The sequence below is a fragment of the Lontra canadensis genome, unplaced genomic scaffold, assembly GCF_010015895.1.
Source record: "Lontra canadensis isolate GAN:19392208 unplaced genomic scaffold, GSC_riverotter_1.0 scaffold1, whole genome shotgun sequence".
In the NCBI taxonomy this organism is placed as follows: domain Eukaryota; kingdom Metazoa; phylum Chordata; class Mammalia; order Carnivora; family Mustelidae; genus Lontra; species Lontra canadensis.
This window is the reverse complement of record NW_022630995.1, coordinates 35,281,401-35,300,549: the sequence shown is the minus strand read 5'-3', so window position 1 is coordinate 35,300,549 and position 19,149 is coordinate 35,281,401. Positions and strand designations below refer to the sequence as shown.

Sequence of the window (19,149 nt, the reverse complement as noted above, 5' to 3'; positions counted from 1 at the left end):
GTAGGTGGAGAGTCAGGCAGAGAGAGAGAGACAGGGGAGGGGAAGCAGGTTCCCTGCTGAGCAGAGAGCCTGATGTGGGGCTTGATCCCAGAACCCTGGGATCATGACCTGAGCCGAAGGCAGAGGCTTTAACCCACTGAGCCACCCAGGTACGCCTACAATTCTTAATTCTATGATATTTTCTTTCTGTGAAATTACCCTCATTCATATTGTAGCATCCTTCTCCTTTCATACCCTTAGTTCTTGAGCTCACTGATGCCCTGGGGTAAAGGGAGGCAAGAATTCCCATTTCTCTCTGTGAGTGGTTTGGCGAACACTCTGGATGCTTCCTGATCCTGGCTTTGTAACTGGCTGGCTGTGTGTCTCTGATTACTGTGTTTGGGCCTTGGATTTTCTCATATCAAAATAAGGGAATTGAATTAAATACATAGGTTGCTCCTAGATGTAAAAATTCCATATATAATTCTTCTAATTGTCAAGATCCTCTAACTGTATGGAGATACAGTAATTTTTTTAGTAAATTCTTGTATTATTAAAAGTATGTATGTAAACCCCCAAATTTCTTAAAAACAAAACAAGAAACACTAGAAGGCTGTGCAGCTTTCATGCTCCTTTTGTGAATGGGTGACTTCACTTTTCCATTGGCTACAAATCGGTAACCTGCATTCCTTAAGATCCTTCATTTGTAGCAGTGGGTGGAAGTGATTTCTATACCCAGCAATCTCAGTAAATTAATTGTCCCATTGAAATAATATGTTTATTTAACATGTGATGGCAGTAGAAGCCTTGAAAGCAAATAACAAAGTTTGAAATGTTAATTTAGAAATATGTTATTGTTTGTTAATATGTATACATACACATACATGATTCTCATGATTTACCTTTGTGCTCATTTTAAAAATAACAAATATTCTATTAAGTTCAGCTAGTTCATTTAAAATATTTTAGGCAAAGAAATCCAGTTGACAAATATTTGAAGTCTCTATCATGTAAAACTATGTTTTGAACCTGTACGTTCATCACATGCTGATTTGTATAATGTCTCTGTCTCTCCCTGAAGGGCACACCACACTGCTCTTCAGCCCGTGATGTGTGTTCGAAACACCTTTCGAAAAAATGTGAAGTTCAAGTCCTACCTCAGACCTAGTCAATCAGTCTTAGAGAATGAGGCTCTGAATGCAGATGCTGAAAGGCTCCCCAGGCTATTCTTATGCATTCCAGAAGTTAAAGAACCATTCTGAAAATTCTTGACAAAAGAGATGGCCTTTACCAACATCAAAACTAGCCTTATAATCATAAATTTCTTTTGTTCTTTCAAAAGTTAATGTTGATTATTTGTCACTCAAAAACATTCAACTACCTCACTCTCCTGCCCTTACTAAGAATTTAATATAAGGAATGTGATACGGGGACTCCTGGGTGGCTCAGTCGATTAAAGGTTTGCCATCGTCTCAGGTCAGGATCCCAGGGTGCTGGGATCCAGTCCCGTATCAGGCTCCTTGCTCAGCAGAGATCCTGCTTCTCCCTCTCCCCACTACTTAGGCTCTCTTTCTCTTTCTGTTTCTCAAATAAATAAATAAAATCTCTAAAAAAAAAAAAAAGGGAAAAAAATGTGATACAACATCTAGGAACCCTAAGAAGTACTTAATTTCCTTACTTAATCTTGTTCTTAAAAGAATTTATGGTTCTTGAAAATTAAATGTTCTAATTTTCTTTCCTTCTTAGATCAGTAAAACTCATGATCATTTGTCAGCATTTAGACAATATAAAACTTCATTTTATTGAAAAATGTTCTAAATCTTCAAATTGTTATGCACCAAAGTTACCGTCATCCGTTATTGCTCATGTTACGGTTTCTCCTAGATTTTAAAATAGTTTTAAATTCTCTTTCATTTGCATAAGCAAAATATAATTTACATTACTCAATATATTTTTATGATAATTACCTTAAATGTAAATTTGAGTATATTATCCTGGGTTTTCCAAGTCATTACACCAATAATGTTCATAGTGTATGACACATGTATTCTAGATACTATATATTTTGGTTCTATTATTATTATTATTATTATTTTTATTGGTTCTATTACATTTATCCTCCAAGAACATTTTTTAGGGCCCTTATTTGTATGTGTTAAAAATGCGTCGGGCTGGGAGAGTTTAGGTAGAGACACTGCTACCTTCTAAAACTCACAAACCTCCATACAATGTGAGAATTCTTGTGAGTGTAGCCTATGAATGTTCTTACCTGAGTGACCTTCCATGTGTGTATTTTATTTTATTTATTTTAAAGATAGTATAATTTGAGCTCAGGGAAATGCTTTCTTTCAGTCATTCATTGCCACATACATTTTTTTAAAAAGATTTTATTTATTTATTTGAGAGAGGGAGAGAGTGAGAGAGAGCATGAGGGGGAAGAAGGTCAGAGGGAGAAGCAGACTCCCCATGGAGCTGGGAGCCCAATTTGGGATTCGATCCCGAGACTCCGGAATCATGACCTGAGCGGAAGACAGTTGTGCAACCAACTGAGCCACCCAGGCGCCCCCCCACGTGTGTATTTTACCTGTTCCTTCCTCTAAACCCTAGGTCCTCTCCATTCAGCTCCTGTAAAGAGGAAGAAAAAATGAGAAAGGAACACCTGCCCTTAGCCATGTTAGCCTAGAAGTGACGTAGTTCATTTCCATCATAGGACCACGCCTGTCTTTGAGAGAGTCTGGGAAATGCAGCCTAGTTATTCTCTCTGAAGAAAAAGAGAAAGGGTCTTAAAAGTGGTCTCTGTGACAGACCTGTCTCTGTTAAGCACAAGCTGTAGGACTCTCGACAGGCTCCTCCTTTCTTTGGCTTCAGTTCTCTTGACTCTGAAAGATGCAGTGACTTTTTCTTTTTGGGGGAACTTTATTAGATGTTTATATTAAAAATACATCTTAAGGGACGCCTGGGTGGCTCAGTGGGTTAAGCCACTGCCTTCGGCTCAGGTCATGACCCCAGGGTTCTGGGATCAAGTCCCGCATTGGGCTCCTTGCTCAGCGGGGAGCCTGCTTCTCTCGCTGCCTCTGCCTGCCTCTCTGCCTGCTTGTGTGTACTCTTTCTCTCTCTCTCTGGCAAATAAATAAAATACATATATATATTTATATATATATGTATATATATATATTTATTTCTTAAGATGCAGTGAGGATTGAGTCAACAAAGCCTTTGTCAGAATGAAAATATCCCTAAAAGTAATTGTGACCAGAATTGAGAACCAAGTTATGACCTTTTTGGTAGTTTATTGCATACCCAATGGATGTTGATTATGCTATTCAGGTGATCTTGGTGGAACTTAGGACTTAGTTCCTAGTAGTAACCTTTTTACTTTTTCACCATTTCCATCAGTAAATTATATGAAAATATAGAATTCATACCTTTCAAATTCTGATTTGGAAATTTCAAATAATTTCTAGATACCTAGGTTAGGCCATCACATTTCTTTTACCTATAATATAAGTTATAGGTTAACTGGGCTTTTCAAGACTGACTAGAGAATCAAATGAATTATTTATAACATTGTTTTTATGTCGGTGTACAATTGACCCTTGAACAATGCAGGAATTAGGGATACCAGACCCCACACCGCCCAAAACCCACATATTATTTTTTACTCCCCGCAAACTTAACTAGTAATAGCCTGCCCTTGACTGGAAAGTTTACAAATAACATGTACAGTCAATGAACACATTTTGTATGTTTTATGTATTATATACTATATTCTTAAAGTAAGCTAGAATAAGGAAAATGTTGTAAAGACTAATATGAGGAAGAAAAAAAATCCATGTATAAGTGGGCCCCCACAATTCAAGCCCATGTTGGTCAAAGGTCAACTGTGTTTAATATCCTAAACCATTACCCTGTACATGAACTGTGGACTATCACCCATTTTTAAGTAAAGGATGGCTTGGATTTATGTCACTAAAACAGTTTAATTGCCTTCCTGCTTTCAAAGAATGATCTCTTATACCCTTAAATATAATGTTAGAGGAGATACGCCATCGTTATGAATATAGCTTGGCTCTTTTTCAACAGGGAAGATATGTTGACCAAAGAAAAGATCTCAAAAATAGACACCTCAAAGAGTATTTATGGTTATTAACTACCAGATATCACATTCACTCACAGTGTGAGTGACACACGTATGATTTGAGCCATCATCAAATTTAAAAGACAAAAAATGATGATGATTACACATTACTATTGACTGGTAGCATTGATGACTTCTATTACACTTAAAGGTTTTTAAAGAACTTGATAGAGAAAATCTCTTCAGTGTTATAGTAACATTTCAAAAGGTGTGTTCTCTTTCTTTTCAGGACTTCCAACAGTAGTCAGACGTTATCATCCTGCCATACTATGGAGCCATGTTCATCAGATGAATTTTTCCAAGCCCTTAATCATGCTGAGCAAACATTTAAAAAGATGGAAAACTATTTGAGACATAAACAGTTGTGTGATGTAATTCTAATTGCTGGTGATCGCAGAATTCCAGCTCATAGGTAATTGTTTTCTAAATCTCTGTATGAGAAATATTTCCTTACTAATTTAGTTATGCATGTTGAGATCATTTGTTCCAACTAACTTTTGGGAAGGGGCATCTTTCATGGGATTTCTGCAAAGAAAACAGTGCATGTGAAATTATTATTTTTTTTTAAGATTTTATTTATTCATCTGACAGAGATCACAAGTAGGTAGAGAGGCAGGCAGCGAGAGAGGAGAGAGCTGAGCAGAGAGCCTGATGGGCTCTATCCCAGGATGCTGGGATCATAACCTGAGCCAAAGGCAGAGGCTTTAACCCACTGAGCCACCCATTAAGTGACCCTCAGGGGTCACTTTGCTTCTGCAAAAACACAGAAACAAAACACACTAGCCTTAGATCGGTCAGTATTGTTCGACAAAGATTTCAGCTCCTATGAGCAGCTTTTCTCCTAAATTCTACCTATTAAATAAGTAAACTCAACAGAAATTAAAGCTCTGAGTATTTAGAAGCAAAAAAGCCAGTGGAATGAAATAGCAAAAACAGAAGAGTCTTAAAATAGCAGCAACTATCCCAACTTCTGTTTGCTGACCTCCAAGAAATATGAAAAGCAGTGATGTTAGGGAACAAAAACCTTTGACACAAATGAAGTTCTATTTTTGAAATAAGAAAAGAGAGACGTTTAATAAAGAACAATTCATTATGTTTCTTTTGATAATCCCATGTTCAGTTATTCCATGTTAATCACTGTTATGACTTCTCTTAATGCTTTTAAAAGCTAATTAACACTCTGTCTCAAAGGTTTTCTTAAGCCTTCCAAAGTGGAAGTGAAATCATTAGGAAAAATGGTCTTGGTTTTAGTTTCCAATGATTCAATGGGCATATGTTTATTGAGATGCTACTAGATACTGTAACAAAAAGTCTGTGTTATGAGCTGGGTTTACTAGAAAAGATACTTCAACCTGTGCACCACAGAGATAGCTAAAATTCCATTTTTCCAAAACAGAGCTCATTAGCTTCCCTTCCACACATGTGTAAACTCTCAGTGTCTCAGTCAGTGCCAGAAACTGCCAACCAGTCTCTCTGCTTTCACTCTTTTCCCCTACATTCTGTTTGCTGCACAGCTACCTGAGGGATCCTTTGAAATGAAACTCAGATCCAGTCACTCCTGTGATCTAACTTTTCAGTGACTCCTCATATCACTGTGAAAGCCCAGTGGGCCATGTGGTGGCCATTGCCTTCTGACATTGTGTTCTTGTGTACTTTACTTGAGCCGCACGGCCCCCATGATCCTTGTATGTGCCAGGCCTGCTGCTCCTGCCTTTGGGTTTTTGCACTGGCTGTTCCTTCTGCCCAAATGCTGTTCCCACATACCTGCATGACTAATTCTTTGCCCAAATGCCACTTTCCAGTCAGACCACTTATTTAAATCCCTTGCCTACTCCCCATTTGCCCTTATCCTACTTTTTTCTCTTAGCAGTCCCCACTCTTTAATGTACTCTAGAATTTACTTCTGCTGTTAATTGTTTATCTCCCTTCCCTCCAGAATGTAAGACTCCCTGAGAGAAGGGATCTTTTATCTCTTATTTATACCAATAACTCAAGTGCCTGGTCCTTATTAGGTGTGAATGTCTTTAGTGAGTGAATAAATGGGCAATTCTCAGAAGAAACCTGAATGGCCAATAACCGTTTGAAAAGATCTTCAGTCTCACTAGCAATCAGGGGAATGAAAATTAAAACAACAATAAGATCCCATTTAACACCTTGCTGATGGCCAGAAATTTTAACATCTGACACTGTTGTGGGAAAATGTTCTCTTGTACAGTGCCGGTGGGGGTCTAACTTGGCACAGCACTTTGGAGGGCTGTCTGGCAAACCTAGGACACGGCAGTGCACTCCTGGAGGGGAGAGGAGAATGAAAGCAGAGAAGAACACGGAGGGAGCTTCAGTGATGATCTGTTTCTATTTCTTAAAATTAAAAAAAGAAATAAAGTGGATTAATATAAATGTGCTGACATGGGTAGATCTCCAAGATGTCAAATAAAAAAAAAAAGCACATTTCAAAATACATATTTATAACCTATTTTTGTTCATATCTGGCTATCAAAAATCTGGTCAGAGATGAACCTAATATATAATAATGTACTATTACAAAAATAGTTTGTAGTTTTATAACAAAATATTATCATTTGATAATAAAATGTGAGCATTACAATAATAATAATAAATCACTAAAGTTATAAAAACAACATGCTGAAACCATCCTCAGATTTCTCCCATATATCTCTTACTTCTACAATTAAATTTAAAAAGGAAAGCACTTAGGTTAGTTCCAAAAGTGATAAACAGAAAGTAACCTTTATATTTTTTCCTTTTTTTTTTTTTTATATAGTCAGTTTCATGCTGTGGCCTTTAGCTTTTTGTCTGAATGTTATGAAGTGATATTTGAGTAATGAATGGGTACATCATTTACCTCAGCAGAAAGTGTTCAATAATGGTAATTTATTATTCCAAGGAAAGAACTAGAGCATAAAGCAATTTGTCAAATTTAAAAGGCATTTCCCGGTACCGTGCACTTTCTGTGGGTAACAAATTAAAAAAAAAAAAAAAAGAAAGAAAGAAAGAGAGAGAGAAAGCAGAAACATTTATTAATGACCATCAACTTTAATGTGGTCACTGATTTTTTTTTTCTTCTGGTATGTTCTCAGATTGGTGCTCTCCTCTGTCTCAGATTATTTTGCTGCCATGTTTACTAATGATGTCAGGGAAGCAAGACAAGAAGAAATAAAAATGGAAGGTGTTGAACCGAATTCACTATGGTCCTTGATTCAGTATGCATATACAGGTAATAAAACTGAAAATGTAAATCTAAAATTATAATAATCTTAAAATTATGTTGCACTATGAGATTTCAGATTTCTGCTTTTAGGAAAGCCTGGCAAAGCTAACAGTGAATCCTGCTGTTGGAATCACCACTGCTGATGATACCTTTATAAAATGTTAAAAATCTCCATATTAGAATCTTTAAAATGGTGGTCATAATTAAGCCTGTGATTGGTATTTTTAATTGTTAGTATATGTGTAATAGTGAGCGCTGTGAAATGTGTAAGCCTGATGATTCACAGACCTGTACCCCTGGGGTAAATAATTAGATGAATAATGTAATGTTTTTAAGTTATTGCATTTAAAATTTGAGCATTATATTTAATAGGTATGCCACTTAAAGCATCATTTAAAAATTCTGAAAAGAAGCCATTTGTTTTTTTACTTTAATAGAAGTCACAAAGAGCTAAAGGGTTTTTTCATAGTTAGTACTTTTCTTTTTTCTCTTTGGACTATCTAAAACCATCTAGAATTCATTTACAGAGCTCTTGTTTAGAATTATTACTGTTAATACTGATTGTTTTATAAATTAAAGTTAATATAGTTCTATGGTAATGGAATTTCTCTTTATCATTTAGGCCGCCTTGAATTAAAAGAAGATAATATTGAGTGCCTGCTGTCCACAGCTTGCCTCCTTCAGCTTTCACAGGTTGTGGAAGCTTGTTGTAAGTTTTTAATGAAGCAGCTTCACCCGTCCAACTGTCTTGGAATCCGTTCTTTTGCCGATGCCCAGGGTTGTACAGATTTACATAAAGTGGCTCACAATTACACCATGGTATGTATTTCCTGAGATGCAGAAAGGCATGTGCTCTTTACCTCATCGCTTCTTGTTGCAGACTTACCTACATGGTGCTGTTTTCCCCTGGCTATGCCACACATCCTGAGGTTCAGGTTCACGGTCTACTGCGTCATATTGTCATTGAGTTACAAGGGGAAACACCAGGTCCTATTTCTCCTGGATATGTGAGTCAAGCCTGAAGTTATTACAGTCTCTAAGAAACAGAGCAGTGGCCTAGGACTGTTCTAATCAAGATTTTCAGATCTGCTGCACTTTAAAGCAGGATTTCTCCGACATTTTCCTCTGTAGCAGTTGGATGAATTTCAGAATTGCCCACATACTCACAGATGGAAATTGGTGACCGCGATGGGGTGGGGGGTAATTGGTGCAGTACAGATGATGGTACAGATGGCTTTTTATTAAAGGTAGATCTGATTATATGTAAGAAGCATTTTTAGCTGTGTAGAAAAATGTGGGTATGGATTGTAGCAAATTGTGTGCTCAAAATAAATTACAGAGGAGGTTCTTGTTTAGACACTGGAGGATAATGGATACAGACTGATCTAGGACAGCAAGAAAGGAAGGGCATGTTGAGTGTATATTGTTAGGACCAGGCCCCACAGTCTTCACAGTACAGGGATTTGGGGAAGGGAGGATATTTGGATTTTTAAGGAATGACCATCTTGTCCCACCGTGGCGTTAAGCCTTCATAGCTGGGCCAAGACTGAGAACTGTTGCTTTGTCTCCTGCAATTAGGCCAGTACACCTCCTAAGAGAAGAAAGAATATGCACACACTAGTTATCCATGTTACTGATTTTTATCAACCTGGAGATGTTTTTACCTACCTTCTCCATCCTTCCATGGAGTTGGCTTCACAGGAAGGGATTGACAAATACTTTAGGAATCTTTCACTACAGATATAGAGATTTTGGAACAATTCTAAGAACAGAGGTTTACGACTATTGGGAAGAATAATTCTACCTACTTCATAAGCTTGATGTGAGGATTAAATGAGTTCATGGAAGTGTAGCACTTAAAATAGTGATTGACCCATAGCATATCCAATCAATAAATGATATCCTTAGCATTGTCCCATCACCGCACGGATTTACTCTGTTCAACACAACAGGGATTGATGGGAGTGAACAAAAGCACTCATACCTCAGGGCGACCTTTACGATTCGTACTCCCCCCTGTGGTATCGTCACTTCTCAGGAATGTTTCTTGTTTATTTTTATTTTTAAGATTTTTATTTATTTATTTGACAGAGAGAGATCGCAAGTAGGCAGAGAGGCAGGCAGAGACAGAGGGGGAAGCAGGCTCCCCGCTAAGCAGAAAACCCAATGTGGGGTTCAATCCCAGAACCCTGAGATCATGACCTGAGCCGAAGTCAGAGGCTTAACCACTGAGCCATCCAGGCACCCAGTGTTTCTTATTTATAACAGTCAGAGATTGTGTGACAAGGCAATGCTATACAGACCTTGCATTTTCTAAATGAAGTCCCATGGAAAATTTTTTTTCCCCACCTCCGTCTTTTATCGTTTCCTTGCAAATTTCTCATTTTAACCTTAAACCTCAGGTTCAAATAATTTGGGAAGAGGACTATAAATAAAATTGGGTTCCTTTTCTTTCATAATCGTTTCATCATTTAAATAATATCCCTTTCCTAGGAAGGAATTTGATTCACATGAAAACATTTCTATGCATTTAGGTCAGCCCGTTGTTTATACTAGAGGCACAGTGGCTGCTTAGACATAAATTAAATTTAAATTAGCTCTTTTTTTTTCTTAATTAAAGCTGGCATGCAGTGTTATTTTAGTTTCAGGTGTACAACATAGTGACTTGACAATTCTATACATTATGCAGTGCCTACCATGATAAGTGCAGTTACCTTCTGTAACCATACAGAGTTATTACAATATTATCGATTCAGCTCAATGTTTTTAAAGCTATTTTCATAGCCAATTAGTTGGGTAGTTTTGTTTTTTTTTCCCCTCAGGGCTATTATTTGACATTCGGTTTCAACAGAGAGGTGAAATTTAATTCTAATAACAGTAAGTCATTTAGAGGCAGACTGTCTGATTTCAATTGTTGCTATGGGAACTCAATGAAAATGTATAGCAAAATTCAATCTTCAATTTAAATAAATCCCTCAGTAATTTCATTTGCTTGAAAGCTAATTCCAAATGGAGAAAGGATGTTTGCTAGCAAGTGTTTGGTAAGGTATAGCTATTTATATCACAAAATAGATTTTGTTTAAGTTTTTATTTTAATGCTAGTTAGTAATACAGTGTTATATTAGTTTCAGGTGTACAATATAGTGACACAACAGTTCTGTACGTTACCCTGTGCTCATCACAACGACACAGGATAGATTTAAAATCTGAAGTAAGGGGTGCCTGGGTGGCTCAGTGGGTTAAGCCTCTGCCTTCGGCTCAGGTCATGATCTCAGGGTCCTGGAATCGAGCCCCACATTGGGCTCTCTGCTCAAGCAGGGAGTCTGCTTCCCTCTCTCTCTCTGCCTGCCTCTCTGCCTACTTGTGATCTCTCCCTGTCAAATAAATAAATAAAATCTTTTAAAAAAAAAATCTGAAGTAAGCATCATGCCACATAGTGAATTCAGTTTCACAATCAGTAAATGGTACACGTGCTTGGAATGTTCACTCCACTTCTAGGAACACAGGTAGGACAGGATGAGGAGTTCTTCCTTGTAATAATCCCGAAATCTGGAAACTTGTTCTCACTCTGACTGCCACTGAATGTGACCTGGCACGAGTCCTTTAACCTCTACCAAAACCCAACACTGGGTGTGTCATTACAAGTATTTAATGGCAATATGGATTTGTGACATAAATTTAGGCATTTAATTTTAAATTTTTGAATTTTGTTTCTCGACCTAGAAAAAACACTGAACTTTGCTAAAATACCTGCTATAAAACCAAATAATAACTTTTGAAAAGCACTTTGTGTTTAACCTTGAGGTCAGTAGTCTTTTAAGTTGCTGAGCCTCGATTTTTCCTTAAAGTGACTTGTATTAAATGGAGGGGGCATGGTTCTGAAATAGAAAATCAACAAGTAAACAATAATATATATAATAGTCCTTTTCTCCTTGATGAACTAATACCATGGCATTGGTAATGCCATTAATACCATCTGAAAGCAAAGCAAAAGTTCTGTCAGTATGCCTTAAATGTTGATCCTTCTATACTCTACCTTTGAGCAATTAGAAATGTGTATTACTTTGATTTCTTGAGAATCTTACCTAACGTTATGTAATAAATCTATTTCCATGTATCTATGTGATCTTTGTTTTTGAAATTTTTAATGCCTGCTTAATAGCCCATTGAATTACAGCCCCCTATAGCTGGACCTTTAGGCTAATTCCCATTTTGTACTATTATAAATAATAATACAGAGAAGCATCATTAGAGAAGCATCAGCTTTCTTTTTCCTCTTGTGAATTATTTATTAAGGATTAAACTGCTAGTAGGATAACTGGGTTGAGAACTTCAGCATTTTTATAGCTCTTACAGTGTGTTACAGCTCGTTTTATAATGTCAGTATACGATTGAGTAGAACGGTTTGCACGAAGCCAACATCGAGGTTTTTATTAAAATATATTTCTGAAAATGATAATCTGTCATTTAAAATAGATGCATTTGGGCATCTTTAACAAATCATGATGAATTGAAGCAATTGAATTTAGTTAATTATTCATGCATGGTTTCCTGTTAAGAATTGCTAAGAAAGGAATGTCAACCCAAGATAGATTTTAGATCAGTACCTAATTTGGGTTACTGCAAGCTATATGGAACCTATAATTCTCATTTTAATATAGAAGATGGTTGCTGGTAATCCTTATCTCTAGATCGAATTTCAATGGCCCTACCTATTTCACTAAAACCATGTTTGCTGAGACAGCCCCAGCACACTAGGAAGTGTAAGAAAAACATTAAGGGACAGTATGTGTAGCATTTGCATTTATATTATAGCTAAGTAAACAGTCCATGCATTAAGACTTGTAACTTTGCACACCAGATAGTAAATTTCCCATCTCCTCAGGCTGTTCAGCATAATATCCTAGTAAAGGTCATTATCTCCCAGCTGAAGTCATTTCTGTTTCCCATTTCAAATTAAAAGGAGCCTGATTCTAGTATGTAGTTGCAACTGAATTATCTTCAGTCCACTGTTCTGGAGTCCCAGTGCCTTCGATGTCAACACTTCTGCTTTGGCTCTTTTTCTCTGAGACCAAAAGGACGTTATACATAAATCAGATTCGTAGTTTTAAAAATAGACCTAAAATCCTGGGTGGTCTCAAGAATTACATTAAAACACTCTTGAAGGCCAATCAGAGCCAGACTAGCCCTAAGGATATGTAGTCTTCCCTGGGCAGTATGAGAAGGCTTCTGTGGTCCAGGTCCTGGCAGCCATTTCTGGATAAGAGAAAGAACTTCCCAGCTCACCTAGGGATCTGGCTGGACATAAACCAAAATCTTCTTCAACCACAAATGTAACCTAACTTGGATGTTAGACTGTCCTGCATCTCAGAGTCTCATTCATTTTTTTCTACTCTCTACCTCTCGAAAGACTTACCAGAACTATTCCCTATCTCGAGTAAAGCAAAGCCTAAGAATCCCAGGTCCATGTATAAAGTGTAGCAAATGGTAGAGGCCCCGGCGTGGCTCAGTCAGTTAAGCAGCCGGTTCTCAATATTGGCTCAGGTCATGATCTCAGGGTCCTGGGATCAAGCCCCACATCAGGCTCTCTGCTCGTTGGGGAGCCTGCTTCCTCCTCTCTCTCTGCCTATCCCCTCTGCCTACTTGTGATCTCTGTCTGTCAAATAAATAAATAAAAATCTTTTAAAAAAATATTTAAAATAAATAAATAAATCTTTTTAAAAAATAAAATGTACCAAACGATAAAATTTAATTCTACTGATATGGAGACTTAGAGTGTAACAACATAATAGCAGCTTAAATGTTATTTTATACTGTGCTTCTTTCCTGGTAAACAGTAATGCTATTGTAGGGAAGCTTTCAAGTATAAACTGTGTTTTGGCATCTAATCCAAAAATGTTTATTTTCTCTTAAACAAACTGATGGACAGAAGGAGCAATATTGTTGAAATGTGCAATTTTTCCCCTCTAGGAACATTTCATGGAAGTAATTCGAAACCAGGAATTTGTATTATTACCAGCCAGTGAAATCGCAAAGCTCTTGGCGAGTGATGACATGAACATTCCTAACGAGGAGACAATACTGAATGCTCTTCTTACGTGGGTCCGTCATGATTTGGAACAGAGACGGAAAGATCTCAGTAAACTTCTGGCTTATATTAGGCTACCTCTTCTCGCACCGCAGGTAAACTGTTTTTTGATTATTTAAAATCAGTATCCTAATTTCAACCACGTTTGTGTATTGATTGTATACTAATCATGTTAATATTACATGTCTATAGTTTTTTTCCCTTTGGCTCTTCTACCAGATAAGATTCTTTTATATATCCTATGAAGTGTGTAAGTGAAAAGATACTTAACTAGAAAATATTTCTGCTTGTGTTTTTGACCCAGAAGTTCTGGCTGCCTAAATTGCATTATAACGTAATCACTTAGGGGTTCGTAATTTTATTTGATTCAGTTTACAAACCTATCCTAGCAATTGAAGAATTAGTAAAGCCATGGGTGAAAGTAGCAGTGGACAGAAAATTTAAATTAATTTAGATTAATTCATTTGCTACATGTTTATTAAGTACCCACTGAATGCTGGATTCTGGTGATTTATAAACTGAGGCATGGTAAGTGTTCCAGCTCTGACATCTTAAAACTCTGTGTCTTGACATATTCATAAACCCCAGGCTCTTCATCTGTCAGGTGGAGATAACATCCTCTTTGACCATCTCACAGGATTATTATGAAGATGAGAAAAGTGCTCTGTACCATCAAATGTGCTACAAATAATCATGGTAGGATTATCAGCATTGTTTTAGAATTGAAAGCTGCCTGGTTAGTGTATTCAAGCAGTCAGTCTGAACACATTTGCATGCATAATTTCCCCTTTATACAGTTCTAACTGGGCTGTACAGCAGTCCCCCCTTCTCTGCAGTTTTGCCTTCCATGGTGTCAGCCAAGGTCAGGAAGCCGATGGTCCTCCCGACCTCTATTCAGGAGGTCAGTAGGATCCTTCCATACATCACAGGCCTATGTCACTCGCCTCACTTTATCTCATCCCGTAGGTGCCTTACCGTCTCAGGTCATCCCAAGAGGAAGGAAAGCACGTACCATACCATTAGATATTTAGAGAGACTGCATTCTCATAACTTCCATTAGTTTCACTCTCCTGTTATTATTTGCTGTTCTCTTACTGTGCCTGATTTTTAACTTAAACTTGATCATAGGGACGTATGTAGAGGGAAAAAAAACATGGTCTATAATGGGGTTCAGTGCTATTTATGGTTTCAGGCATCCATGGAGGGTCAGGAAACATATCCCCGTGGTTCAGGGAGACTACTGATCGATAATTAACTCTGCTGCTTAGCTCGAAGGCTCGAATAGAGCAAGAGGCATTGAAAGTGAAGAAAGAATGAATTGTGACTGCTCAGGGCAAATGTTCATTGTTCAAGTGCCATAAATTTTATCTGCTTTGTGTTTATCTTGAGGATTATGTATTATTTCCAGCAGTTGTTAGCAGAAGCTACTGTGCATTCTCTACCATACAGAGCCAAAGAGTAGTGCTGATGCTTTAGAAGAAAGACGTCCTCTTCAGATGTAGAATGTTATGTGAATTCATAGAAGTGAAACTGCATGAACTGATGACAATTCAGGAAGAATAACGCTGTAAAACGTTTCCCTTGAAATCAGATTTAAAGAAGAAGGTTACGTTTTACGGGTACTTGGCAGAAGTTTCTTTCCTATCCTTTTCTAGGTTAAAGCAAATAAAATCTGAAAAATCCAGTAGACGTTGAAAAGAATCTGTGCGATTAAGTAATGTGATGACTGACTTCCGTCCTGCAGTTTCATATGTTTATGATACTGTATTTGCATGGTTCCAAGAGACGTTCAGCATTTCTGTTATCCAGGATACAGCTGATGATCACAGCCATAAGATCTCAGAGTTGAAAGGTGATCATTTAGCCTAACACCTGTTGTACAAAGGAAGTAACAGACTAAAAAAGTAAAACCATATACTCAAGATCCAAAAGTGATTGTCTAAATTTTGCCCTTCTGCACCGTAGTTTTATTTGCCTTTGTTTCTTGGCTAACCTCGGAGAGCTAGTAAGAGACAGAGGGAGAACTTGAACCCAAGTTAAGTTCTGTGCCTTTGTCACTGAACCAGTCAGCCTCCTGAACATACTCTGTGTAAAATTGCTGGGTCAGGGGAGGTATATCAAGTGGAGGAAGAAATAGATTAAAAAATAAATTTGTGATGACAAAATAATGAGAGGAAGGCTGTGATAGGTATATGAACATGACATTATGAAAGTAACTGGAGTAGCCAGCCCGGGCTCATGGTGGGGAAGCTGGGAGAACTTTCTCAAGTGTTCCTCGGTCTCCATCCTGAGTAGCAACCCAGCAGAGGGGCCATGAGAGCCCAGGAGAGACGGGAGGTTGTGTCTGGTTATGGAGTCTTGAGCAAATACGTCCTACTCTGAACTTCGACGAGGGCTCACCTGGGTCAAGTGTGGACATACATGGGCAATGTGGAGACACAAAGAATCTCTAGTGATGCCAGGAGTTTGCATTTTATCCCAAAAGCAGTGAGGAAACACTAAAACACTAAAGGATTTTAAGCAGGAATTTTAAGCATAATTATCCTTTTATTTAGGAAGATTCTCTGCGTTGCGGAGACTGGATTGGAGCGGTCCAGGTAGAAATCCATTAGGAGGACTGTTGGATTCAGACAAGTGAATTAGGTGCTCTTGGGCAGTGAGAAATTGCCAGGCTCAAGAGCTATTTAGGAAGTAGAAGTGATGCACTGTCGTGACCGATTGGAAGGTGTGGGGTACCAAAAAAAGAGGGATCCTGAATGATTCTGATTTGTGCTGTCAAATAAGGCAAATACAGGAGGAAGAGCTCTGTTTCAAGAGAGGAAGAAAATAGAAGAATCACGTTCCCAGAGCTTCTTGGTACCTTTAATCCTCTCGGAGCCTAGGAAGAAGTTTTGAGAATTTCTTGTTTAGGTTGTCACAGCCAAAAGGAAGAGAATGACATGGCCCAAAGAGAACACAAGGGCACCACAGGTAGTAGTAATTAGTGGTAGTTAACCCTGCCTAAATAACTCGGGTGCTCTTAAAAAAAGATTCCACGTTCAAGGAGGAGGAAATTCTAACAGCAACAGATATGATAGAGGAGACAGTCAAGGACAGAAGATCCCCTGGATTAGCCCATTTATTCTCAAAGTGTGGTCCCCAACTCTAGGATTTGCACCACCTGGAAAGTTATTTAATATACAGATTCTACAGCTATAGGATCCGAGCCTCTGGTGGTGGGGCCTAGCAGATTGGGCTTTAATATGCCTGCAAGTGCAGTGAACTTGAACACTGAAAAAAGAAACTGAAATTTAAAAAAAATAATGTGCCTGTAAGTGGATTTGAAGCACACTCACGTTTGAGTAGTGGGGACTGATGTCACATTCCCTGTATGATTCAAATAAGTCACTTAACCTCTCTGAGCCATGTTTTTCTTTTCTGCAAAGATAATAACATGTTGCACTATTGTGACACTTAGAGATACTAGTAGGAGTGGTTTTTTTTTCTTTCCTTGTTTTTTTTTTTCTTTCCTTGCTAAAAGTGAAAGGCAAGTTTGCAAAATGGTAGTTATCAAGTGATGAAGTATTGAAGTAGACCCAAATCATCAAGAAAACATTGCTTGTATTCTGGACATTTTTATTGTAAAAGGTAGGAAAATGTGACACTTATTTAAATTGTCCGGTGGGTATCAAATAATAAGTAACTAATATGAACTGGCCATCAGGTCCAGTTACCTAAAGAACTTACATTTATAAATAGGTGAAGGGGATTAGGAATACACTTATTACCACGATGAGCACTGAGTACTGTATAGAATTGTCAAATCACTATATTGTACACCTGAAACTAACATAACGCTGAATGTTAAAATTCTTAAAAATGATAAATAAAAATTTTAAAAAGAATCCACTTTTGTGAAATAGTTCCTTCCTCGGTGAACTTTTACTCTTCTCTGTTAATATGAAACACCATTCAGTCAAGCTATAAAGGATGCAACTTAAATATATAGTAAATCTATTATAGTGTCTCCCACAGTAGATCCTTGAAAAGGCCTGAGAAATAATATATGTAATTATCATCCTCTGCCAACTGATCATTTAGTGTGGTTGGTTGTGGTGGCTTTTTTTTTTTTTTTTAACTCTGAATAATCCAGAAGATACATTTTTGTGGTTTTTTGTTTTACCTTTGAATGCATTACAGGCTTTTCTATTTGATCGAATGTTAAATGTGGATAGGACAGATGTACATTACTTAAAATATTTTGCCACCTAAATTCTTTTTTTTTTTTAATAAAGATTTTATTTATTTGACAGACAGAGATCACAAGTAGGCAGAGAGGAAGGCAGAGAGAGAGGGAAGCAGGATCCCTGCTGAGCGGAGAGCCCGATTCGGGGCTCGATCCCAGGACCCTGGGACCATGACCTGAGCCGAAAGCAGAGGCTTTAACCCACTGAGTCACCCAGGCGTCCCGCCACCTAAATTCTTAAAGGTCCCAGTGGTTAGCTTGTATTTTAAGTATCTTGGTTTTCACTATTCTGTGCTCAATTCCCATTACTGTTTTCTATTGAAAGTCAAAAATATAAAATGAGCCAGGATTTACCTTTACTGTTCTTTAATGTGCATGTTTTTGATACCAAAACATTTTTAAAGCCTACAGAATTCAGAAATTATTCACATTCTATCTTTTACTTTAAGTAGTATTGGAGGGGGCAGTTTTAGAGAAATAGTCATATGGAGATTAAGTATGTGAGTGAAGATAAAAATGTACACATTGAAAATGTTTCTTCTTTTTTCTAAATGCCTTCATGTAAGTAATTTGTCATTATCTAAGGGCAGAGAAGACATACCGTGTTCATCTAAAAGGCAGAGTATCCAAGAGTCTATAATTTTTAGTTCTCTTTCATTGCCTTCTGAATGATTTTCTGAATTATTTCTGGTACTTTCTATTTGATTAATCTGATATGGATCAATGGCTTTATATTCCCTTCTATTATTCTCATCTCTCTACTTAAATATGATTAATCTCATTTATTCATAATGTATAGAGACTGTTAACATGTTTAAGAATATCCTTTACTTCAGGGCACCTAGGTGGCTCAGTTAGTTAAGCGTCTGCCTTCGGCTCAGGTCATGATCCCGGGGTCCTGGGATCGAGTCCTCCATCAGGCTCCGGCTCACCGGGGAGTCTGTTTCTCCTTCTGCTCCTCCTCCCACTCATTCTCTTAATCTCTTAATCTCTCTCTCAAATAAATAATTTTTTAAAAAAAAAAGAATCTGTTTTACTTCAAATTGCAATAACTGTTAAGTCTCCCAAGACTTTAGTTTCTGTAATTTTTCACATTTATTTTTATTTAGAAAGAACTAAAGTAATTATATATAATGGAAGTAATATAAACATTAAGATCAATCGTAATGAGCCAACTCAGTGCATTATTCAGTTGCGGTTTCTATAACAAGTATAACTATACTTTGTGTGCATAGAAAAAATATGGAATAATTAATATCATAATTTATACTCTGGCATAGGTCCTGAGACTTATGTCTTAATTTGGCTTTTTTGCTGTTAACATGCTGCTCTAGTTTCCAAATGCCACAAACCCTTTTTTATAGTGACTTTTGTTTAGAGACTCTTCCATTGTCAAAATGTGAACATATTCTCAAAATTATTACTCATTTGCATTTGCCAAGTAAAACTGCATTCCCCACCCATTCAAATGGCTAAAATAGAAGGAGATC

General features: G+C 37.4%; 1 protein-coding gene across 4 annotated transcripts in view; it reads left to right on the top strand.

Moving 5' to 3' along the window:
- KLHL5 (kelch like family member 5) overlaps positions 1-19,149 on the top strand; it is a 90,748-nt gene that overhangs the window by 31,179 nt on the left and 40,420 nt on the right. For all 4 annotated transcript variants that reach the window (XM_032853281.1, XM_032853291.1, XM_032853272.1 and 1 more), the window contains 4 exons: positions 4,347-4,529; positions 7,216-7,352; positions 7,969-8,165; positions 13,317-13,529. In XM_032853281.1, the coding sequence (XP_032709172.1) occupies positions 4,347-4,529; positions 7,216-7,352; positions 7,969-8,165; positions 13,317-13,529 (730 nt within the window). The remainder of the gene's footprint in view (positions 1-4,346; positions 4,530-7,215; positions 7,353-7,968; positions 8,166-13,316; positions 13,530-19,149) is intronic.